At 44.0% G+C, this 26,087-nt stretch overlaps 1 protein-coding gene across 1 annotated transcript in view; it reads left to right on the top strand.

The window, feature by feature from the left end:
- Positions 1 to 26,087, top strand: part of ATM (ATM serine/threonine kinase) — a 216,521-nt gene that overhangs the window by 109,642 nt on the left and 80,792 nt on the right. The window contains 11 exon segments of the mRNA XM_068266920.1: positions 3,417 to 3,549; positions 4,715 to 4,810; positions 6,894 to 7,065; positions 8,130 to 8,271; positions 9,617 to 9,799; positions 13,253 to 13,430; positions 15,861 to 15,948; positions 16,672 to 16,830; positions 16,932 to 17,040; positions 20,025 to 20,113; positions 24,433 to 24,535. Of these exon segments, the coding sequence (XP_068123021.1) occupies positions 3,417 to 3,549; positions 4,715 to 4,810; positions 6,894 to 7,065; positions 8,130 to 8,271; positions 9,617 to 9,799; positions 13,253 to 13,430; positions 15,861 to 15,948; positions 16,672 to 16,830; positions 16,932 to 17,040; positions 20,025 to 20,113; positions 24,433 to 24,535 (1,452 nt within the window).

The raw sequence follows: 26,087 nt of genomic DNA, 5'->3' as shown, positions 1-26,087 counted from the left end.
ATGCTGGGTGGGAGAAATCTCTCTGTAAATGGACAATTGTGTGTAAAAAAAATCAAATAATTGTCATTTACAGAGATATTTCTCCCACCCAGCATGGGTATGTGTAAAAATACACCCCAAAACACATTATACTACTTCTCCTGAGTACGGCGGTACCACATGTGTGGCACTTTTTTGCACCCTAAGTGCGCTAAGGGGCCCAAAGTCCAATGAGTACCTTTAGGATTTCACAGGTCATTTTGCCACATTTGGTTTCAAGACTACTCCTCACGGTTTAGGGCCCCTAAAATGCCAGGGCAGTATAGGAACCCCACAAATGACTCCATTTTAGAAAGAAGACACCCCAAGGTATTCCGTTAGGAGAATGGCGAGTTCATAGAAGATTTTATTTTTTGTCACAAGTTAGCGGAAAATGACACTTTGTGAAAAAAAACAATTACAATCAATTTCCGCTAACTTGTGACAAAAAAAAAAAATCTTCTATGAACTCACCATACATCTAACGGAATACCTTGGGGTGTCTTCTTTCTAAAATGGGGTAATTTGTGGGGTTCCTATACTGTCCTGGCATTTTAGGGGCCCTAAACCGTGAGGAGTAGTCTTGAAACGAAATTTCTCAAAATGACCTGTGAAATCCTAAAGGTACTCATTGGACTTTGGGCCCCTTAGCGCAGTTAGGGTGCAAAAAAGTGCCACACATGTGGTATCGCCGTACTCAGGAGAAGTAGTATAATGTGTTTTGGGGTGTATTTTTCCACATACCCATGCTGAGTGGGAGAAATATCTCTATAAATAGACAATTGTGTGTAAAAAAAATAAAAAAATTGTCATTTACGGAGATATTTCTCCCACCCAGCATGTGTATGTGTAAAAATACACCCCAAAACACATTATACTACTTTTCCTGAGTACGGCAATACCACATGTGTGGCACTTTTTTGCGGCCTAACTGCGCTAAGGGGCCCAAAGTCCAATGAGCATCTTTAGGCTTTACAGGGGTGCTTACAATTAGGCACCCCCCAAATGCCAGGACAGTAAACACACCCCACAAATGACCCCATTCTGGAAAGTAGACACTTCAAGGTATTCAGAGAGGAGCATAGTGAGTCCGTGGCAGATTTCATTTTTTTTTGTCGCAAGTTAGAAGAAATGGAAACTTTTTTTTTTTTTTTTTTTGTCACAAACTGTCATTTTCCGCTAACTTGTGACAAAAAATAAAATCTTCTATGAACTCACCATGCCTCTCACTGAATACTTTGGGATGTCTTCTTTCCAAAATGGGGTCATTTGGGGGGTATTTGTACTATCCTGGAATTTTAGCCCCTCATGAAACATGACAGGTGCGCAGAAAAGTCAGAGATGCTTGAAAATGGGAAAATTCACTTTTGGCACCATAGTTTGTAAACGCTATAACTTTTACCCAATCCAATAAATATACACTGAATGTTTTTTTTTTTATCAAAGACATGTAGCAGAATAACTTTCGCGCTCAAATGTATAGGAAATTTTACTTTATTTGAAAAATGTCAGCACAGAAAGTTAAAAAAGTCATTTTTTTGACAAAATTCATGTCTTTTTTGATGAATATAATAAAAAGTAAAACTCGCAGCAGCAATCAAATAGCATCAAAAGAAAGCTGTATTAGTGACAAGAAAAGGAGGTAAAATTCATTTAGGTGGTAGGTTTTATGACCGAGCAATAAACCGTGAAAGCTGCAGTGGTCTGAATGGAGAAAAAGGCTCTGGTCCTTAAGGGGCGAAAAGACTGTGGTCCCGAAGTGGTTAAACCTGAAATGCTATTTGACGTGATTAGATAAGCATGGATACATACAGTACCAATTGTACAAAGAACTTGCTTGGCTTCCCCTTTTATTTCTTTCTTTCATTGCAAGTTCTTATAAACAACTCTCCTGAAAAGTAAATTGAAGCCAAACACTTGTATCTGGTTGAACTAACACTCCTGACAGGACAATGCTGAAAAGTTCAAAAGCAAATTATTTATTTGTATGAGAGCTGAATTAAACATTTTTTTTAGATCACATTGACATGGCTGCTGTTTACAGGCTGCACTTAGAATTTAAGCCCTTAAACTGAAAGTAAGAATATGAGACTCCAGGATGGTTTTACGTAGCATTACTACTACACAATTAATTCTCTCATAAGTTTTTCAGTTCAGGTTGGCTCTAAAGCTCAACTCCATGCATGATATTTTTTTAATTTTGGATGGGAAAGTATTAGCAGTTTTTATTCCACATTCTGTGATTATTCTGGTAAGAAGCCTTCTACTTCCTGTTTTGGTAAAACCTAAGGCTTGCATTTGAACAACACACATTGCCTGGCTGTCTTGCTGATCCTCAGCTTCTAATGCTGGGAATACACGGTACATTTCTACCGTGTAATCGAGCTGCACAATAGATTCCGGCGCGTCCCCGCAGGCGTCCGGATCGATTACCGCTCGTCCCCGCGGGCGGCTTCTTATCTTCCGCACGTTTATTCTTTTGTTCTGCCCGCCGGTATCGAGCGCGGAATCGATACGGCGGGGTGTCGGAAACGATCAATCGAGCCATCAGCGGCTCGATTGATAAGACAAATCTAACCGTGTATGCCCAGAATTACACTTTGAGTTATAGACCCTGAACAGATGTTTGACTGGATTAGCTGCATCCTTGTTTCTAGTGTGATTCTTTTGACACTTTTGCAGCCAAAGAGATCAGCAGGGCTGCCAGGCATCTGGTATTGTGTAAAAAAAAAAAAAATACTACAGCCTCCACATACCTTAGTTCAGGTGTTCTTTAAAGAGGTTCAGTATTTACTTCCTGTTTGGAAAGGAAGTATGCAATATCCACTCTAAAGAACACAATGGCAGCAAAAAAAAAAAAAGTGGTTGCAGCTCTTTTCACTCCGTCTAAAATATTTTTTGGTTGGAATTGGATTTTAAAATGCCACTAGTCCTATATTCAGCTGCAGGTAAAGTGGACACCCGATAGAAAAAATGTGCTGCGACAATCTGAAACCTATCTGCTATAAAGTGCTTTAAAAAGTTATAGGACAAATGAAGCGAGAGGGATATGGAGGCTGCCATATTTTATTTCCTTTTAAACTATACCAGTTGCCTTGCAGCACTGCCTCTAATACTTTTAACCATAATTTAAGCCATAGACCCTGAGCGAGCAAATGCAGATCAGGTGCTCTAACATTGTCAGGTCTGGCAAGATTAGCTGCATGCTTGTTTCTGGTGTAATTCGGACACTACTGCAGCCAAATAGATTAGCAGGGCTACCAGGCAGTTGGTATAGTTTCAAAGGAAATAAACATGGCAGCCTCTATATTCTTCTCATTTCAGTTGTTCTTTAACCTTTCTTGGTCTTCATGGGTCTGCTTGATTTAATTTTGAACTTGTGTGTTTGTTGTCTTCAGGAAATAAACCACTTCCTGTCTGTGAGTGTGTGCGATTCGCTCCCTCTGACCAGACTGGAAGGACTGAATGACTTGAGGAAACAGCTGGAGCAGCACAAGGATGAGATGAAGGGGCTTGTCCGGGATTTCCAAGGTACAGCGTTGGCCCTCTGTCACTTCTCATACTTCGTGTCTAGTACAACTACACCATCTATACTTTCACAGTGTGCATGCTATGAGATCTGTGTGTGGACATTGATGAGGCTTAAAATACTAAAGCTTCTGAAGAAAAGATACAGGCCGGTTTGGAAGTAAAGCTTAGGGCAGTCGCTCTAAGTCCGTGGGCTGTAACGTTTTTCACATCCGGAGCCACACTTTGACACCTTTGCCTTTTTCAAACTCTGATGCCACGCCTTTTTCTTTTCTTCATTTAATATATAAGAAAATAACTGCTACTACACTCATTGGAAAAAAGGTCTGAAACTGTGGGTTTTGGTGTCCATTTTGTGAGTGTAAAAGGTACCCGAGGTGATATGTGCCATGAGATAAGCATGTGTATGTTAAAGAGGCACTGAATATTAAAAAACAAACAAACAGTGTTTCACTTACCGGGGGCTTCAGCCAGCCCCCTGCAGCCTACCTGTCCCGCGCCGGTTCTCCACGCACCTCTGTTCTTCCGCCGCCAGCTGCTTTTGGTTCCGTCGGCTTACAAGTCAATGGCAGCCATGCTTATCTTTCTACGAGTTTCCACCCACAATAGTGTCCTACGCGAATAGTGCAGGACGCTATTGCGGAGAAAGATGCGCCAGGCCTGGGGCGCGCAGGTGCCGTTGCTGTGTTGGCGATACCGAAAGTAGCTGGCGTCGGGAGAATGGAGGATCGTGGAGGACCGGCGTGGGACAGGAAGGCTGCAAGGGGCTGGCAGAAGCACCAGGTAAGTGAAACTCTCTTTATTTCTCTGTATTTGGTTCTGCTTTAAGTGCCAACGTATAACCCCATGCTCAGACTAGTGTGATTAGATATGCAGATTTTTCGAGGGCCGGGAATCTACTGGCTTAGATTACACTGAAAGAAATCTAAACATATATAAAATGTCAGCTCGTTTTTTCATGCCTAATCTATAAGGTTTGTTTTGCAGCTTGATAAAGCATAGCACACGTTTGCACTTGCTGTTATTTGCAGGAGAGACTCAACCTGATATTGAATGCATGTTCAGTGATATTAGCAGTGCTTCCATTAACATCATGCGCTGTGCTCATTCTACCATCTGATTGGTGTTGTGCATACCTAGCTTTAACCCATGTCTTTCTTTTACTCAGCAAATTCTCAGGACAGCATCATTGCAAAGCTGGTGCTTAGTCTTTTGCAGTTGTCAAAGAATGCCGCACAGGTTGATAATGGAAAATGTGTGTTGGGTAAGTGTAAGCCATCATCTCAAAACACACCTGTTCACACAAGCCTATAATTTGCTGTAGGTAGCAGTGGTGGTTTACTGCCTCATCTGCTAACCCTGCGTCTCCTTCCCTAATGTCTCCAACCCACTACCCTCTCGATCAGTGGTCCTCAAACTACGGCCCGTGGGCTGAATGCGGCCCCTCAAGGCTTTTTCACTGGCCTCCAAACACAACATGTATAAGTTATAGATGCGGCCCTCTCACCTGTAGAAGCCAGCGGGCAGTCATCTGCTGGCTTCCCATCCAAATCTGCATCAGGTGACACTTCTGTCCAACAGGATAGCAGTTTGTCTCCTGGGTATTCTTCACTCTTCATTGTTTGGTGCACAAATACTTTCTTTGGGTGCCACATGACTAAATGGCTGCTGCTGGGAGTTCTCCTCCGGGCATGATTGGGGGGAATCAATACCTAGATTCAATGTAATGTTTTTCAACATCAGTTTATGTATATTCCAGCCCCCCAACAGTCTGAAGTAAATTGACCCGGTCTTGACCGAAAAAGTTTTGGGACCTCTGATCTAGATCGCAGATGTCCAACTCCAGTCTTCCAGGGCCACATCCAGGCCGGTGTTTAGGATGGACTGAGAAATGGAGCAATGTGTTCTGCCTCATGCACCACACCTTTCCTGCTTCAGTCCCATCAATTCATTTGAACTGTGCCAAAAGTGTGCAAAGACCTCGGCCCTTTAGGACTGAAGCTCGACATCCCTGCCTAGATTGTAAGATCTAAAATGATGGGGACTTCGATTATATGATTGAGTCTCATCATTAAGTAGTCCCAGTTATGATGCAGTAAGTAATCAACAATTTCCTCTATTCTTCTAATTTTAGCACCAATAGATTTAAAACTAGCAATCAGCTATTTCGTGGACGTGGTTGCTGGAGCTTCGTTGTGAAAACCAAACGTTTACCTTCCATAGAAAATCCACATCCTTAACTTTTTGAATTTATTCTTAAACAGGAACTGTAACCCAGGTTTGAACATCATCCCAATCGGTTGCTGATACCCCTTTTCCCATGAGAAACCTATCCCTTTTCTCAAATAGAACATCAGGGGACTCTGTATGGCTGAAATTATGGTGAAACCCCTCCCACAGCATGATGTCATGACCTTGGCCATGACCGTTTCCTGTCTGTGAACCTCGTTGCATTGTGGGAAATAATGGCTGTTTCCAACTGCCAAGCAAGCAATATCTGCCTCTGTGCACAGGACTCTCAGTAAATGAACATTCCGCAGCGATCATCTGTCAGAATTAAACATTTTGCCACCTGTGATAAATTTCTGAATCTAAATCAGGCAGAGGAAAGCGTTTACAATGGGCAAACCCTGACTAAATTTATAAATGAGTACTAAAGGAAAAAAAAATAAGCAACTTTATTCATTATTTTTTTTACAAATGTTCCTCTTTACGCATCATTAATATAAGTGATGCTGAATATTGCCCCATGGTAATTAAAGATACTCTGAAGCGAGAATAAAACTCACTTCAGAGCTTATATTCAGCAGGGGCATGTGTGCCCCTGCTAAAACGCCGCTATCCCGCGGCTGAACGGGGGTCCCTTCACCCCCAAACCCCTCCCCCCCCTGCAAAATCATCGACCAACTTGGTCATAGATTTTGCTGCTGCTGGAGGCAGGGCTAACGGCTGCAGCAATGCCTCTCAGCGAGTCTATCAGCAGCAGATCTCCGCCTCTCCCCCGCCCCTCTCAGTGAAGGAAGACTGAGAGGGGCGGGCGAGAGGCGGAGATACGCGCTGATAGACGCGCTGAGAGGCAGGGCTGCGGCCATTAGCCCTGCCTCACCAGGAAGTGATCCCCGCAAAGAACGGAGGGGATTTGGGAGCTAAGGGACCCCCGTTCAGCCGCGGGATAGCGGCGTTTAAGCAGGGGCACACATGCCCCTGCTGAATATAAGAGCTGAAGCGAGTTTTATTCTCGCTTCAGACCCTCTTTAAGCTGCTTTTCTTATTTGTTCCACTGTAGCAAGTTGAAATTGTAATACCCCTTCCTGAAAATGTTTGTGCTGTGTGTTTGTGATTTGCAGAGGCTGTAGGGAGCTGCCTGGGAGAACTGGGACCTGTTGACTTCTGCACTATAGCCCTGCAGCCCCAGAAAGAGCTGCAGTATGGAAGAACTGGAGAGGTGTTTGAAGACAAAGAGCTTCAGTGTGTTCTTTTTATCCTGACATTAATAAACGCTGTCCTGACCGATCACTGGTGCGTATCGCTGCCTGTTGCTGCTTCATCCTTCCAGTCTTCTTGTGTCAGATGAATTTTATTTGCGGAGTCTTTCACAGCGTGTGGCCAAGAGACCCGACACCTCTGAAGGTGGAAGCAGTGCTAATATATACAGGATTCTTCCTCGCTCTCACTTGTCTGTCCATGGTCTATAGGTCTCTGCTTTTTTGCCACACTAAGAAATCGTTTAAAATCGTAGACCACCAGTCTTGTGGTTAAGTAACTTTGTATACAGATGAAAAATAGTAATTGGTTTCCATTACAGATCCAGCAGAGGAAATCATCAAAAATATAAAGTGACCATTTGTTATTTCCACAAAGTAGAATGGAATGTAAATCTAAACGGAGATCAATTGCTCTCATTAGTTTTATGTACACTAAAGCCTGATGCATACCTTTAATTTTGATTGGCCAATCATTGACCAATTTTACAATCTTCATGTAGTATGAACCTGTTCAGAGTATTCAAAATCATTCTACACAAAGGTGGTAAAATTGGCCAATCATTGGTCAATTAAAATTGAAGGGGCATACCGGGCTTTAGTCTGGGGAAGATGGCCAACGCTCACAAATTTTTGGTAATTGACCTGGACTGCTCCTGCGAACTCCTCATACGCATATATGTAATTAAGGCACTGGTAAATTCTGTAAGGCCGAAAAACGGCTCACCCTGCTCCTGCAAAAGTTCAGGCAGGGTTAATTACTGTTCCCCCTCTAAACCGCCATGGACACTGGACATAATTTGGCTTCCAAACATTGCTGGTGGCCGAATTACTGTTTTTATCTTAAATTGTGCTTCGTCTTGTGACTGCACCCAAGTTACTGACTGAGCTCCGCTATAGACGTAACTCACATTACGGCCTATTGTGGTGCGGGCAACACCCAAATTTCCCGCACAGTTTTTGCCTGACTCGCCTTGAACCTCCCTTTGGAAATGGTTTTATATTACAAACCACTTAACCCCCCTTCCTTCAATTCCCTCACGGGTTTCCCATGTTTAAATGACAAAACTGATCTACTTATTTTTTTCCTTTTTATTTTAGCATCAATGTTCGATCTGCAGCTGTTACTTGTTTAAAAAATATCTTGGCCACAAAAACTGGCTGCCAGTTTTGGGATTTGTACAAGGAAAGCGGAGACCCTATGCTGGTTTATCTACAACCTTTTCGCTTCCCGAAAAAAAAGGTACTTGTTATATTTATTATTTACTGTTGGACTTTCTCCTTTTCCTATGTGGTTTGTTAGCTAAATCATATCCGCTAAACTAATGGTCCCATACAAAATAAGTGTATTTAGAGAGGATACAAGATTAAATAAGGGGTGATCATTTATTTCCTCTTAACATATATATGGCACAATCACCCCCCCCCCCCCCCCCAATATGTATTATTTTCTCCTAAGTGACACACACACATACACACACACATTCTCTCTCTCTCACCTCTTCAACTGCTGTGGCCTTCCGGGTTCCAAGATCGCAAGTGCTCCTGGGATTAACAATTAAGGCCCTTTACGTTTTTCAAGATGGTGGTAGCCTGAATTTGATGCAGCAACCCACTATTCAGAAATGTTGAGACTACAGCATCCAGCTGGTACCCACTGGGATTTTGCCACTGCACTCCTGTCCATGAAATGGCGCACCTGCACTGCTCAGTAGCACAGAGCCTCTCCAGCTTGTCTTTTTCCGCTGAGCCTGAGCGCCACCATGCTACTGCACAGACACAGGACGGCCGCACTCTTTCACAGATGGAAGTGCGGATTACACACATCTCTTTGCTCGGAACGGCGAGGTGAAGCAGGGTGGGAGAAGCCTATGGATTATCCAGAGGCTTTCCTCTACTGAGAGAAGTATCCATTTGGGGCACTTTTCCCTACAGGTACACTTTAATCGTGGGCATATGCTATAGTTTCTTGATCTGATTAGTCCTGTGCTAAGCTCCGGTTCCTGAAGAACAAAAAGATAACTAGAGATGAGCTTACATTTTGGCTTCAGGTGATGTGTGAGACTATGAGGGATCATAAAACTTCATGGCTTATAATCTACACTTAAAGTAAATGTGAAGCAACTAAAAATAAGTCAGATACTTACCCATGGACAGGGAAGGCTCTGGATCCTATAGTGCTTTCTCTGTCCTCTCTTGTACCCCTCATTACAGCCTTGTCTACCCCATTTAAACTTGCTTCCTTGGAAGGCTTCTGAGACACTCATAGCAGTACAAAGCCTTCCAAGGCCTCATGAACATGCATTCGACCAGTTGGTCGAGAACACACAAGGGTGACAACACCGGAACAAGGGAAGCAAGAGAAGACAGGAGGCTCTATAGGATCCAGAGCCTTCCCTGTTCATAAGACTTTTTTATTATTATTATTATTTAGTCTCTTTACATTTACTTTAAACAGGAAGAGGAGGTAATACGAGCAATCTGTCTATATATAGTTTGTTAGAATGTATCTTTGTGTTGTTGCTGGTCTTGATTGTTATGCTAGTAGTACCATATTGTAATTGTCTGTGTGCGTTTTCATCTCTTAGCTCCCAGATTCGGAGGAAGAAGCCCACAGTGGAAGCTACACACTGGATGGATTAAATGATCACAGTGTCTGGATTCCACAAAACACCAGCCATGAAGACTGGATAAAGAATTTGACCTGCACTCTGCTAGAGTCTGGTGGAGTGAAAAGTGAAGTCCTTCTGTTACTTAAACCTTTATGTGAGGTCAGTTACTGAGCCATGGCTACAGTCCTGTTGCCAATAAATCAAGCTTTGATGTTATGGATACTTAGTAGAAGAATTATAATAGTATTTTTATAGTGCTTTTCTCCTTGGGGACTCAAAGCAATGTGACCCTGCATTCTACAGTCTCAAGTGGATCCGAGGTGAACTTTTACTCATTGCATAATTGTGTTCCTTTCCTATTGTTTACAGGGCATTCCTCAAGCCAAATACTTTTTAAATCCCTATAAACTAAACAAGCCACGCCCAAAGGGTTTCAGAGAGCCTTGGCAGTAGCAAGGGCTCATGGGAGCTCAGTCTGGGCAGGAGGAGGAGGAGGTGTTACTAGCCATTGATTTCAGAGGCAGAGGAGGGCGGAGGAGGGGGGATTAGGTTTTTTTCACAGGCTGAGTGCTCAAGATGCAGATAAGCCTGCATCTGTGTAATATTTACAAACAACATGGCTGCTGTCATTGTATCACAGGAAGAAATACTCATATTATATTAAAGCTGTATGCAGCCAGATTTGCTGTGTAAACTATCTAAACTTTAGATAAGATATATAGACAAGTTACTTGTTATAGTTCGTTTTTCATCTCGGATCCGCTTTATATCTGTCCAGAGAAGGAGCCTCTTGCACGGATTGTGGAAGTGGGTTCCTTAAAGTAAGGGCTGCATAGGAAAAGGCACATGCTGCAACAAATGTTTTTAACCACTTAAGGACAATATACCTTTCTAGTGACCAGGTATTTTTTTTTTCACAACTTTAACGGTTTAGTGCTTGGCCATACAACTTGGCACCTAAATGATTTTTACCTCCTTTTCTTCCCACAAAAGAGCATTCTAGATTGTGAGCCACTCCTGGGGACAGATAAGTGACAAGGACATCCTCTATACAGCGATGCGTTACTTCTCAGCCCTGTATACATATATTTTTGGCTTTTTTTGCGTTTAAATCAGCTTGCCAGCTCCGATTGCAGCTGGCAGACTGATCGTGGTGGCCCCCTGTGTTTACTGCAGAGAACACGTGCTTGATCGAGCACTCATTCCTTGCAAGTCTCACTCCTTGCGAGAACACGCTATATGGCATGACTGAGGAACGAGAGAGACTCTCTACCGCCACCATCATCCTGCGTTAGGTGGTTGAAGAACAACTGAAGCGAGAGGGATATGGAGGCTGCCATACTTATTTCCTTTTAAGCAATACCAGGTGCCTGGCTGTCCTGCTGGTCCTCTGCCTCCAATCCTTTTAGCCATAGACCCTGAACAAGCATGCAACAGATCAGGTGTTTCTGACATTATTGTCAGATGTGAAAAAGCTGCATGCTTGTTTCTGGTGTTATTCAGGATGCTACTGCAGCCAATTAGACCAGCAGAGCTGCCGGGCAACTGGCATTGTTTAAAAGGAAATACATATGGCAGCCTCCGGATACCTCTTACTTCAGTTCCCCTTTAGGTGGATCTTGGGAATAACCAAGTTATTGAGTGGAGGGGCATAGAGCTCCAATAGAGCCGCTATGTACTTGGGTTCCGTGTGGTTTAGTCTTGAATGTCAGCAGGCAGATCTTAAAATGGATTCTCCAGTTTACTGGTGATCAGTGAAGAGTTTGCAGTACTGGGGAGATGTGTGAGCGGTGGGGGGGGGGGGGGGGGGGGAGCATGGGCTATGAGTTTGGCTCATAGAGCAGAGCATAAATGTCCCGAAGCCAGGACATTTATGCTCTGCCCCTCCAACCAAACAATCTGGTGCTAGACACACCCCCTGTCCATGCAGCTGGTCAGCACTCTCCTATCAGACAAGGCCAGAGGTGGGTCCTGGGTGGAACTATGTTGGGTGGAACTATGTTCACCTGGAGGCCCAACATCACCGCGATACAGAGAAAAGCCCAGCAGAGACTGTACTTCCTCCGCCAGCTGAGGAAGTTTGGCATGACCCAAGAGATTCTGACCAACTTCTACTCCGCTACCATTGAGTCGATCCTCTGCTCATCCATTCTGGTCTGGTACGCTGGCGCAACCGCCAGCGACAGGCACTCACTTCAGAGGGTCATCAGGGCGGCGGAGAGGGTCATTGGGAGACCTCTCCCCTCACTTGCCCTCCTACACAACAAAAGACTGAGATCGAGGGCCCTGAAGATCGCTAACGACCCCTCTCACCCGGGCCACTGCTACTTTAGTCCGATGCCACTGGGACGAAGGCTTCGGGCCATCTCCACAAAGACGGCTAGGCATAGTAATTCCTTCTTTCCCTCAGCCGTCAGCCTCCTGAACTCCCTCAACATACTCCCCACCAGGGCACCCCCATGCAATATAGAACTGTCACGGACAGAGCCAACTGCTGCCCTAGTATGCAAACTGTTAACGCGAATGTAATGTACAATGTAAATACAAATGGAAAGCAAATGTAAACGTCTGCTACTGACATGTGTAATTGTAACTGTAACCGTCTGCTACTGACATGTGTAAGTGTAAATTTTTTTCTGTTCCTCCCTTCTGAGCCAAATGTACTGTGCCAAACCCAATTCCGGGCATGACCCAGTCATGCTTGGCGAAATAAACGATTCCTGATGTTGATAGCTCCATTAAAGGAGGTCAACTTCGAGAGGTGGCAATGTTACACACAAAATAGTCTTGTATGAAAATGCAAAGTGGGCGGTCAGATGAGTGGGTCAGTGCAGACACAACGGACGCCAGAATTGGTATTTACAGAGAACCCAAGGTGGGTATTTTAAATCTTAAGAGGACACAGAGTCATGTTCTGTGCATAATCACATGCCTCTGTGTCTCTGTATTGCCGCCTCTAGTCCCCCTCGCCCCTCTCCCTCCCGGGGATCTGCTGTGCCCCCCTGAAAAAAAAGCTCCAGGCTAGCAAAATCTGCTTGTCCCTAGACTTATATTTTCCTGCAGCCTGTCATTCATTCTGCGCTCCCCCACCCGCTGCCAGCCTCAGCGAGCTTCCTCCAATCGGAAGCTAAGCTGCAACCTGGGAGGTATTTCCTGGGTCGCGGCTTAGCTTCCGATTGGAGGAAACTCACATAGGCGGACATTGGCGGGGGAGCCGATATGGAATGACAGGCTGCAGGTACATAGAAGGCTGGCGACAAGCAGATTGTTGCTAGCCTGGCACCTTTTTTTAGGGGGGCACAGCAGATCCCCGGGGGGCGGGGAGGGGGGGGTAGTTGCATGGGAAACGTTTGACACTGGTCACCCCTGACAGTGAAAAGCGCCACTGATGTGGACACAACCCATGAATCAGCTGTAAGGTGGGGGGAGTGTTACCTGTCTTGCAACAATAAGTGGTATTTGCTCTTACTGTTGCCTGCCAGCTTTTATTAAATGAATAGGTACACTTTTATGGCAGTTAGCACAGACTTTTTTTTTTTTTTTTAATTCACACTGAATTTTAAATGTTATGAAATACGTTTTTTCCGCTGTTCATATAATTTGTGTTCCCAGGTGAAAGCAGATTTCTGTAAGGCGGTGTTGCCTCTCCTCATACACAATATGCTGCTGCAAGACCTCAGCAACACATGGAGACCTTTCCTGTCTAAGCACATCCAGGGCTTCTTCAGTGCCAGCTGCCGCTCCGTCCCCATGTCCAGCAGATCGGCAACTCCAGCAAGTTCAGACTCCGGTAATGTCAGGGTGTATAAGGAAGTAAATCAAAAATCTAAAAAAAAGTGTATTGTGCAAAGCAGTACATTCAGTATCTCCAGCATTAGCCCACTATTCCACTAAATATACAGATCTAATTGTAACAGGGAGCTTATGTGCCCCCCAACTCCCTGGTACTTAAAGAGACTCTGTAACAAAATTTTGAGCCTTATTTCTTCTATCCTATAAGTTCCTATAGCTGTTCTAATGTGCTCTGTCTTACTGCAGCCTTTCCTATTTGCACAGTGGCTGTATTATCTCTGTTATATGATCTAATCTCTCCTCTGTCGCCTCTGTCGGGCTGAGGCAGTCAGGCTGGAATGTGCTGTGCTGCTTGTGATTGGATAGAAGCTATACACACCCTCTCCAGGCCCCTGCAAGCTCTGTATGAGTTACACACTGAGCTACTCTCAGCCTATCACATGCCATGTCTTTTGTTTGTAAACACTGCATAAAAATGGAAATTACTAGCCAGGATTGCAGCAGGGAGTGGCAGAAACAGCACAGAGGGGCCCAGGAGAAAATAATGAATACAATGGTATGCTTTTTATTGTAAGAATTTTACAGTACAGATTATCTTTAAGTTTTGATGGTCATTTTTATCAACTCCATCTAGTATGAGGGCTAACAGATTCTGAATACTATGAGCAGATTATACAGGTAAACTCTCATGCTAGAATACTGGAAGTGGGTAAAATTAGCCAATGTTAGGCCAATCAAAAAAATCTTGAGCTTTTCTCAAATAGATCATCAGGGGGGTCTGTATGGCTGATATTGTGGTGAAACCCCTCCCCACAATGTGATGTCAGGGCCTAGGTCCTAACTCTTTCCTGTCTGTGAACCTTGTTATTGTGGGAAATAACAGCAGTTTCTAACTTGTCAAGCAACCAATATCTCCCTCTGTGCATAATGCCTCCCTCACAATGCTAGTGGGTGTGGTCATAAATAATGGCAGTTGGTACTGTCTAATTTTTTTTTTCATGTCTGCCAGTAGTGAAGATGATGACGGGCAGGCTGATAGTGGATCAAACAACATGAACAAGTTACATGACAAATATCAATCATTTTTTATCTCTTCTATTTTTTTTTATTTCTCACTTTGCAATGTATTGATTTATTTTTTCCCCCTGTTCGCTAAAGTTCCTCTTTAAGTCCTCTACATTGCTACGGAAGATGGTGGTGCTATATAAATATAAAATAATAATAGTGAAGATGGTCAGTGGGGTGTTAATAATTTAGATTTGCTTGCAAATTCTATGCGGTTTGGAATTGGGCTTATCCAAATTGTTAGAAAGTGCAGATGATTGGCCAGCTGAATACAACTTACATAAATAGAGTAATACAATAAAGTATGGTTGAGGCAACCCAGTAGGAAACCTCATAGGTAAATTTTGCTTTGATTATTGGTTGCTGTTTCAGCGCCCCCCCCCCCCTCTACAGCCTTTAGGTTTCAGAGAGTAGTAATAATAACTACACCAACACTATACAGCCAATTGGTAAACATTGCTGTGGTTCTAGAACTGTTCCCTATGAGGTTTCCCACTGTGTCCCCTTAGCCATACTTGCACCGAAAGTACAGCACAGTTTTAAAGAGAATCTGTATTGTTAAAATCGCACAAAAGTAAACATACCAGTGCGTTAGGGGACATCTCCTATTACCCTCTGTCAAAATTTCGCCTCTCCTCGCCGCATTAAAAGTGGTTAAAAACAGTTTTAAAAAGTTTGTTTATAAACAAACAAAATGGCCACCAAAACAGGAAGTAGGTTGATGTACAGTATGTCCACACATAGAAAATACATTCATACACAAGCAGGCTGTATACACCCTTCCTTTTGAATCTCAAAAGATCATTGTGTGTTTCTTTCCTCCTGCAGTTCTCATGCACTGAAGTTTCAGGCTGCTTGTTTTTCTCCTGCAAACAGCTTTGCCCTTGTCTGTAATTCTTCAGTATGTGAAAGCCCAGCCAGCTCAGAGGACGATTTATCCAGCTTGTAAAAGAGAAGAGAGAAGCTGCTCTAATCTAAATAATACACAGGCAGTGTGCAGAGAGGGGCCTGGAAGCAGCAGAACCACAACACTGAAGAACTTGGCAGCCTTCCAGACACAGGCCGACAAGTCTGACAGGGGAAAGATACATTGATTTGTTACAGAGATAGTGATAGCAGAAAGTGCTGCAGTAAGCCACAACACATTAGAATAGCTTTTGGAACTTGTAGGATGATAAAAAACAGGATGCAATTTTTGTTACGGAGTCTCTTTAAAGATTCAGGTACAGCAGAGCTGTGATCTTCATTTACAATGAAATGGTTCATACAAATGAATTTTTACATAGAAGTCTCAAAGTAATTATGTAATAGATGCACAGAATTTAAACAGTTTTTTTTTTTTTTTTTTTTTTTCGTAATTTAGAGTCTGAAGGTGTGGCTCCTGGCACAGCGGACATTGCATCTCGAAGAACAATGCTCAGTGTAGTGGAGCATTTAAGGAAACAAAAAAGGTAACTAGTCTTGCTTCAGTGACGGCAGAGCTCTTTGAGCCAGTCAGGAGCCGATTTTTAATTGGCTCCTGACCCTGTGATTACTGTGAGCCAATCTATTGTTCGTTTTTTGGTACCAACAGTCTCTGGTCTTAAAGGGAACTGAGCACATTCTCTTTCACTGGAATCTCTCCTGGCATAGAAGCTGCCATGTTTCCCCCTCCCCTTCTCACATTCCTTATTTACAGAAGTCAAAGATGCTATCTTGACACATTGACACACACAATGTCTTTGAAGAAACAGTCCTAATTACTCACCTCATTTGTTGATGAAAAGGCATTGTTCACTTCTTGGTAATTAGCTCAATAAAACAATTAGGTTCCTGAAAGCTCTGCGGTTGGGGACGGTCGGGCAGGCCTGCTGAAACAGGCTAATAAAACTACTTTGAATGTAAAATACAAGGTAAAATGAAAGTTTATTTTAATAATGAAACCAATTGTCGGCATGCATTTTTCATGTGCTATAGAAATGTCCTGATGATAAAAAAGGTGCTCGGTTCACTTTAAGGGGTCAGAGACTGCTGGTACGAAAGTGGTTAACAAAAAGCCTATAGTAAACACTCAAAATTAAATGTCGTTTTAGCTGCACTAAAATGATTACGGGTTCCTTTTATTACTGAATAAATCCTGCTATTGTGTAGCAATGATCCTCCTGTAATAATGACTTTCCCTCCCTATACTGTAGACCAGGGGAAGGAACGGCCTTTGAGAACAATTTCTGGTTGGATCTTAATTATCTGGAGGTGGCCATGGCAGTGCAGTCCTGTGCCGCCCACTTCACAGCATTGCTGTATGCCGAAATCTATGCGGACAAGATCAGACTGGACAGAGAGCTACGAGCAAGGTGGGCTATACGTTTTGTGGCTGTTATTTATCTCTACATCCACAAGTATGAGGTTTGCCATGCAGTGTCCATGTTACATCTGGTGCTTTGTCTGCACTCAGGGCTAATTCCAGCTCCCGGAAATCTCTGAAGTTTGAGGAAGAGAGTCAGACTGAGACCATCGTCAGCTTGAGTGAGAAGAGTAAGGAGGAAACTGGGATTAGTTTACAGGTGCGTATAAAATGCTGTCATTTTATCTTTTTACCTACCACTATATTGCCTATTGTCCACCCTTGGTGGAGGGATGCTACACCTTGTTTCTTGATACTACAGAAAGGCTTCTTAAAGAGAACTCGAGGCGGGGTTCTAACAATGAAATCCCCATACAGAGGCTGGGTCTGCCTATAGAGCCCAGCCTCTGTTGCTATCCAGATTCCCCCTAAGCTCCACCTGTGCTCAGCGAGACCCCATTAATCACAGCCGCGCTGTGCGGGCTATGTTTACCTAATGTCAGTCTCCGCTCTCCCCTGCCTCCTGCATCTCTCCGGTCCCCGCCCGTGTCCCTTCCCTCCAATCAGCGGCAAGGTAAGGGATGTGAGCGGGGACCAGAGCGATGCAGGAGGCGGGGGAGCGGCGAGACTGGCATTAGAGAGGTAAACACAGACCGCTGTGACACGCTGCGTGTCGACAGCGCGGCTGTGATTAATGGGGTCTCGCAGAGCGCAGAGGGGGGGCTTAAGGGGAATCTGGCTAGCAACAGAGGCTGGGCTCTATAGGCAGACCCAGTCTCTGTATGGGGATTACGCAGTGTTCTCCCCAGAAATATTTTCCAGCCGGGTGGCATGAAAAAGTAGCCGGGTGGGGAAGTAAGGTTACGCAGGGTGCTGCTGGGTCAGAAAGTAAGGAAACGCTGAAAGGAGAGTGAGGGTCATACTGGCTGGGGAATCGCACTGGCTGGGGAGAGGTCAGCATCACACTGAGTGCTACTGGGTAGGACGATAACTTGTTCAAGAAACAAAAATCGCATTGCGAATGCTCACAAAATGCTGTATGCAGTGCATTTGTGATTTTCATACAAATCGCAACTATAGTGTGAATGCCACCATAGGGCAACTTTGTCATAGTGATTCTGTTCGCTGGCGTTCAGCAAAGCTCTAAGGATTCCCTGAAAAGCACCTGTGTGAATGGGGCCTTAGTGCCATAGCCCCATCATCACATATATGACCTGACACCATTCACCATCCCTGCATGCAATGTATGTTACTCCTGCTGCTGCACATACACTAGTTCCAGAGGAGTGCTGACTTAAAACTGATCACACGGGCAGGTGACATGAGTGGTGAGAACTCCAGCGAAGACTTTGCAAAAGCCATGATAGTTTAAAGGGGAACTGAAGTGAGAAGAATATGGAGGCTGCCATATTTATTTCCTTTAAAACAATACACATTGCATGGCAGCCCTGCTAATCTACTTGGCTGCAGTAGTGTCTCAATCAGAGAAGAAACAGGCATGCAGCTAATCTTGTCAGATCTGAAAACAATGTCAGAAACACCTGATCTGCTGCATGCTTGTTCAGGGGCTATGGCTAAAAGTATTATAGGCAGAGGCTCAGCGAGGCTGTCAGGTATATAAAGATAGCAGCCTCCTTATACCTCTCACTACAGTTGTTCTGTACAGCACAGTGATTTGTGAACATACAAGTATTCTGTCTGAACTCAATGCATGTATGTCTTTCTCAACCTAAATAACTAACTGCTGAGACAAAAAAAAGGCTAAACTTGATGTAAAATGCTGAACTAAACTTTTTGCCATTGCCCATACTGAAAGCTAGATAATACAGTGATGGAACTGAACTGAACAATTTGGGGTTAATAGCTAGCAAACCAAGTGTCAGCTTGTGATAAAGTGCAGAGACACAGGAGGCAGAATGAAAGCTGCCTTTTACAGCCTCTGTAAACCACTTATTGCTGCTCTCACCGAATGCTCCAGAATAAAGAAACATGTTGATATGTTAATGTGCCACACTTCTTTGAGGTCTCTGACATTCTTGTGACCTGAAGGACCTGGGGAAGGGGGCATTGTACATGCTGCTCTGACGGAGAGGAAGAGAAGAGCGTCTGTCCACTGTAGTAGCCAGCGGGAGTGACTCACCAAAAGATAAATCAAACCGCACATTCTTTTCAGTGCGGACTCCAGCTGAAAGTTCCTTCGGTCTGCCTGTTCCTCTCTCTGCTATGAGATTTCCCCGCCCTTCCACGCTGCTGATAGGAAGGAAGGAGCTGAGGAGGAGGGCGGAGATGGTGTCTCTGCTTGCGTTCCAAGCTGTCATGTCTATCGTGCGGAGGAAAGAATTAATGATGCAGAAAGCGGCCAATCACAGCAGCCGGGCGGGGACAGAGATCTGGTGGGCGCTCCGCCCGGGTAATAGGCTCTGGGGAGAACACTGGATTACGTTCTCAGAACCCCACCTCGTGTTCTCTTTAAAGAGAACCTGAGATGGGGTCACAACAAAAAATATACATACCTGGGACTTCTTCCAGCTCCCTCCCGGCCTGATTGTCACCATGCTGTCCTCTTCTGACTCCTCGTTCGCCCAGACGGTGCAGGCGCAGTCTGGCAAGGCAAGCCCCACCGTTTTGCTCTTGTCGCCGGGAGTATTCTGCACCTGCGCAGTATGCTCCCGGCGACATGAACGGAGTGGGAGCACGCAACCAGGACGCGCATGCGTAGTTTGCTCCAGACCTGAGGATTTTCTGGGGCCAATTGCAGGCGAATGGGGAACCAGAAGAGGACAGCATGGGAGTGATCAGGCCGGAGGGGGCTGGAGGAAGCCCCAGGTATGTATATTGTTTTGTTGTGGCCCTATTTCAGGTTCCCTTTAACCTGAGTGGGATAAGGTTTGTTCTCCCCACCTGCCTATACAGTTGTTGCCTTTGAGTTAACCCATGCTTGTGAATAACACTCTTTTCTAGTTGTGGCAAACTTGCTATTAGTACAGTACATACTACACTATATTGAGCTCTTTGTTTCCCCTTTTTAGCATTTTGCAATAATACATTGTCAAGTTTCTGCACAATCGTCTCAGTCTGTTATACAAAGCCTTGACAGCAGTGTAACCACAGTCAGGTTTTTCCCCTCATTAGTTGGGCAATTTCTACTGATGGGAATGGCTTCCTTTCTCATAAGTAAAACGTTTATATTTTTGTGTCTATTAGGAGCTTCTAATGGACATATACAGGAGTATTGGGGAACCAGACAGTTTGTACGGATGTGGTGGAGGAAAAATGATCCATCCGCTTGCCAGGTAATGGTCTCCATCGTGGCACTCAGGATTTGTAGGTAAACTTGTCATTCATGAAGCAGTGTACTTACAGATCTGTGGGCCCCACTCCCTTTTTTATCTGCCTGTTCATATTATTTGCATATTTGAATGCCTATGTGCAGTGGCATAACTAAGGAGCTTGGGGCCCCCAATGCGAGTTTAACATGGGGCCCAAAGCACTCTATTGATATGGAGCCACAAAAACTACCAAGGACAGTTTTAGTGTCAGAGAGGTGTAATCAGAGTAAGAAAATAGCTTGTTAAGGATTACCACTATCCAATGCACATACAGAGGTGTTCATTATCAGCACAGCACCAATAAATGGCTAATATGGATGAAGGAGGGCCCCTGGTAGGCCCCTCTGGCCCAAGAGCCCCGGTGCGGTTGCATCCTCTGCATCCCCTATTGGTACTCCACTGCTTATGTGTATTCTGTATACGTAGACGTGGACTGGGATACGTAGCAGGGCTGTGGAGTCGGGGCAGTTTTTGGGTACCTGGAGTCCGAAGTTTCATAAACTGGGGAGTCGAAGTTCGATGATTTTTGTATTGACTCCACAGCCCTGGTGAGTAGGACACAAGCAATGTATAGCTTCTCTCTGTAATTTAGCTCTACAGGGCAGGCAAGTTTAAGTGGGTAAGGGGTAAAGATAATGGTCTTGTGGGACAGTGGGCTGACCCAGCAGCAACTGTTGCTGCCACTTACCCTCCCCTCTATGGTAAGGAGGCATGACTACAACTGGCACTCACCTGTTCTCCTGCATCCTCCTTATTACCCTTTGAGATGAGTGCAAGGTGCCCAAGATTTTTTTGAGCTTTCACACACAGGGATAACTCTCTAGGGTTTGTATAAATGGGCAACCTTGCTGTAATTTAACTTTAGTTGCATTGCTGTTTTCCAAACATAATCCATTTTATGTACAGGGAAAACATAATTGCACTGCAGCTGGGATATGAACACTGCACAGACTGAACTGAGTGTATGCAGTGCATTCATTAATTGCAGTGGCACGGTCTTGGCAACGTAGGAGTCAAATGTTGCCAGGAATCATGAGCTTTGGAGGTAAATGTGAATTCTCAGAATTAGCAGTTTGGAAAATGGCAACCTCTATGAAAGGGACAACAACTGCAGCTCTGGCCAGCGAGTTGAGATGGTTATGTGCGTCAGTAAAACAATGTTATTTAGATATGTGGGATATGGCAGATTGAGCGCTTAATCATGGTTGGCCTTAAAGCGTACTTCTCAATGGAGTCATCAGGCAATCTATCCTACTCCCCAATCTACTTACCTGGGGCTTCCTCCAGCCCCTTGCAGCTGACATGTCCCACACCGCAGCTCCGCTCTCAGCTACCGGCCCGGGGTTCCAGACAGTGTGTTGCCAGGCCGTCCCTTACTGCGCCTGTGCGAGCGCCACGGTCAATCAAATCCACGTCTGGAATGTACTGCGCAGGTGCAGAACTACTGGGGACCCCAGGCTGGCAGCTGAGAGTGGAGCATGTCAGCTGCAAGGGGCTGGAGGGAGCCCCAGGTAAATAGATTGGGGGGTAGGATAGCTTACCTGATGACTCCTTTAATGGAATGTAGGCTATTGTTTGTTTTTTCAGTGTTCTCTTTATTGTCCACTAACAGGGTATTGACGATTAAATAGGGTGTATAACTCACTTGTTTACCTTAAAATGGAAATTAATCTTAAACCCACCCCACTGTCACTTGCCCGAAGTCTGCCAAGAATTCTGGGGCTCTGAGGTCATCCCCACCTATGTTGCTGTGGCCCGCCCCCAGCTCGGTGACCTCGTATTAGACCACGGCTGCTGAGCTGGTGGGGGTGGCCTCCGAGCTCCAAAATTCTCGGTAAGCCTCTGGCAAAAATACTACCATGGTTTCTTTCAACAAAGGTGGTGTGACCATTGATGACCATTTCAGGTTAAACGTGAGTTATTCACCCGTTTGATTGCTGATCTCCTTTTAGGGGACAATAAGAATAAATTAACAATTGCTTAATGTGCACTGAAGGTAAGCACCAACCATGACTAAAAACAGGAAGAAAGAGCATTTCTTCCTATTTTTAAAGAACAAGCGACACCCATTCCTACCTAGAAATAAACACATATATAAGTAGATAAATACGACTTCTACTTACATAACAGATGTATTGTGCTATCCACTTAATGATTTCTGTGAATTTTACAAAAGAAAAGCAGAAAATCCTAGTCTAGGCAGTGGCCATTTTGCCAAGATAATGCTGACATCATATCCTCCCTGACTCTTGTTGCCCCTCCTCCCTTCTCTTGCCCATTGTGTATTCATTAGCTGCCCTCCTCCCAGAGTCTTTTTTTTTATTTACACATCCAATCACTGAGTCACCTCAGCCTTGCTTGTACACACAAGTGATCAGCTAGGCAGGGAAATAAATTAAAGAGGAGGAATATATTATAGATAAAAAGAACTCCCAGCATTCAAATTTTGGCACTGTTTGGCACTAGGGCAAGTGCTCCTAAAGTATGTGATAACTCCAAACCATAACAGCAGAAAAGGTTTTGAATGCAGGAATAGCATCTTTATCACTTAAAGAGGAACTCCAGTGAAAATAATGTAGTAAAAAAAGTGCTTCATTTTTTACCATAATTATGTATAAATGATTTAGTCAGTGTTTGCTCATTGTAAAATCTTTCCTCTCCCAGATTCACATTCTGACATTTATTACATGGTGACATTGTTACTGTGGGCAGGTTATTTAGCTGTTTCTAGCTGCTCTGTCTGTTACAGACAGCTAATAACAGCTATTTCCTGTCTCTGAACATTGTTACATTGTGGCAGTTTGCCAGCAGTACCGCGGTATTCAGAGCCTCTTGTGGGAGGGGTTTCAGCACAAAATCAGTCACACAGCGCCCCCTGATGGTCTGTTTGTGAAAATCATTGTCTTTCTCATGTAAAATGGGGTATCAGCTACTGATTGGGAAAAAGTTCAATTCTTGGTTGGAGTTTCTCTTTAATACATTCAGACCAGTTGCTATCGAAATTTGATTTTTATGGTGACAATACGGCTTTAACCACTTTGTCCTCCTTGACGTATAAAAACGTCAAGGAGGACAGGCGCGCTCCCGCGGCCGATCGCGCGCGTGCACGCGCACTCCCGGCCGCGGAGTCGGTAGCCACGGAATCAATGTATCGGGCTATGGAGCCCGATCACTGATTCCTCTCCCCCGCTGAAAAAGCGACAGCTTCTCTCGGAAGCTTCGCTCTTTCTGAAGCTGTGTCCCTCTAAGCGTACATTGTACGCTTAGAGTGACGTCATGTAAACAAACTCGAGATTGCCATCTTGTGGCCAAAAAGTAAAACTACAAGTAAATGACAAAAAACATTACAATACACCAATATTTCCCCAAATAAAACACTTTTATATCCCACCCTCCCAAAAATGCCCACATAAAATGTTTAATAAAAAAAAAAACATTACTATAAAAAAAAAAAAAAACACATAAATATTTACCTAAGGGTCTAAACTTTTTAAATATCTATGTAAAGATGAAATATTTCTCTCTTTTTTTTTATAAGCTTGTAAATAGTGATGTATGCAAAACGGAAAAAATGCTCTTTTATTTCCAAATAAAATATTGTCGCGATACATTGTGATAGGGACATAATTTAAATGGTGAAATAACCGTGACAAATGGGCAATAACAATACGTGGGTTTTAATTATGGAGGCATGTATTATTTTAAAACTATAATGGCCGAAAACTGACAAATAATGAATTTTTTCATTTTTTTTCTTATTCTTCCTGTTAAAATGCATTTACAGTAAAGTGGCTCTTAGCAAAATGTACCCCCCAAAGAAAGCCTAATTGGTGGCGGAAAAAACAAGATATAGATCAGTTCATTGTGATAAGTAGTGATAAAGTTATAGGCTAATGAATGGGAGGTGAACATTGCTCGGATGCATAAGCTGAAAACGACTGAGATGTTAAGTGGTTAAAACTAAACAGTCAGAGGCCGGATCAGTCTAATGGCTTAATCACTTATTAGTACCAGTAGTGTGCTGGAAACAACCTACCGCTATGTATTTGGAGTGTAGGGGGAAACTGGAGCATACAGGCAGAGCCAGACAAGCCTGGGGAGAACATAGTAACTGCGTAAAGATGGGGTCTTGCAGAAATCACACTTTAAGTATGCTAAGCACTCAGCCACAGTACACGAGACTTATGATGCATTGCTTATCATTGTTTTATTTCTATGGTATGGAGACCATGGTATGGAGCCTGCTTAATCCCAATTCATGTTTCTCTTTTCCATTGCCTTAGAATTCGAACTTATGAACATGAAGCCATGTGGGGAAAAGCCCTGGTAACCTATGACCTCGAAACCAGTCTTCCATCTGCCACTCGCCAAGCTGGAATAATGCAGGTATCACCGCACCTAACTTATCTGCTGTGACATTCATTAACTACTTTTAGAACACACAAGTGGGATCACAATGGCTTTGATTACACATTACCACATTTGGTAAAGCAGAAAACTGCTTATTGATCCCATACTTTCACAATATTATTTAGTAATTAAAAATGTTTAATACCATATGGTATTCATGGTTTTCAGCGGAAACAAACTTTAATCTTATGCACCTTTGACTTGCACTTTACTTGTCAGTATAAATATAAAAAAATGCTATCTTACCAGATTTTCATCCATTTTCCATGCACTGCAATAATACATTGAATAGCGAATAAAATACCGCCTGATTCCTTAAAATATTGAATTAAAGTGGAACTGAATAATGCTGAAAAACAAACAGTTTCACTTACCTGGGGCTTCTCCAAGCCCCCAGCAGCCGTCCTGTCCTGTGCCGATCCTGCACGATCCTCCTTTCTCCCACTGCCAGCAAGTTTTGTTACCGTCAACTAGTAGGTCGACGGCAACTGCCCCTGCGCGCTCCGAGCTACGTAAAGCTTTCTTCGCGTTCCCGCCCGCTATATTGTCCTGCGCCATTAGCGCCTATACCGCAGGACGCTATAGCAGGTGGGAATGCAAAGAAAGCTTTGCGTAGCCCGGGGCACGCAGGGGCAGTTGCCGTCGACTTGCAAGTCAACTGTAACAAATCTTGCTGGCGGCGGGAGAATGGAGGATCGTGCAGGACCGGCGCGAGACAGGACGGCTGCTAGGAGCTTGGGAAAGCCCCAGGTAAGTGAAACTGTTTTTTTTTGGCAATATTCAGTTGTGCTTAAGTCCCGCATGTGGTAAAATCTTAGTGAGTTGTCATGCAGTTTTTCTGTAAACTACTGAGCAATTACCGCATGTGAAAATCTTTGTGAATTCTGTAAAAAAGTCTAAAGGCTAGTTCAGTGCATCAGTTGTGTTGCAGAATAATTCTGCATGTCAACTCGCTGCTCATACAAGTCTATGGGGCTGTTCACAGTACTGCATTATTACTCATCATGGTATTCTAACTTTCTGCATGCAGGTTCTGAATTAACATCTATATCCACTCTCCATTGCAGTTAACACATTTTAACGCATGTTACGCAACTGACCACTGAATCAAGCGTAAGGCTGGTTTCACACTACAAATTGGCGTTAGTGGTGCGGCGCGCCCACAGCACCGCCAAAAACAAGCCTTCAGGGAACTTCGTTAGTACACAGTGTTCTGTCTGGCATCTTTCCAAACAGGAAGTGACACGCGCTTGCCGTCACTTCCTGTTTTGTGTATGCGGAAGTGCACGGAAGCGTATTGTCTCTGCAGGAGCCCTGGGGTAACGTAGGTATGCTCTAGCGTTAAATCGGGCACTGTGTCCGAAACATGTCAACCTGAGAAATGATGGTGTTTTATTTTTTTGGATATGTCCATTAATAAAGAAGATTTACAGATAAGTGCAGACTTATCCTTGCTTTTCATTAACAGGTTAAGATTAGATATCTGTAAGAGTTGAGGGGAAGATTAGTTGTCAGGAAAGAGTTGAGG

This window comes from Hyperolius riggenbachi, chromosome 2 (genome assembly GCF_040937935.1).
Source record: "Hyperolius riggenbachi isolate aHypRig1 chromosome 2, aHypRig1.pri, whole genome shotgun sequence".
NCBI classification, from domain to species: Eukaryota; Metazoa; Chordata; class Amphibia; order Anura; family Hyperoliidae; genus Hyperolius; species Hyperolius riggenbachi.
Note: the sequence above shows the minus strand (reverse complement) of the source record. Positions and strands in the feature narration are given on the sequence as shown.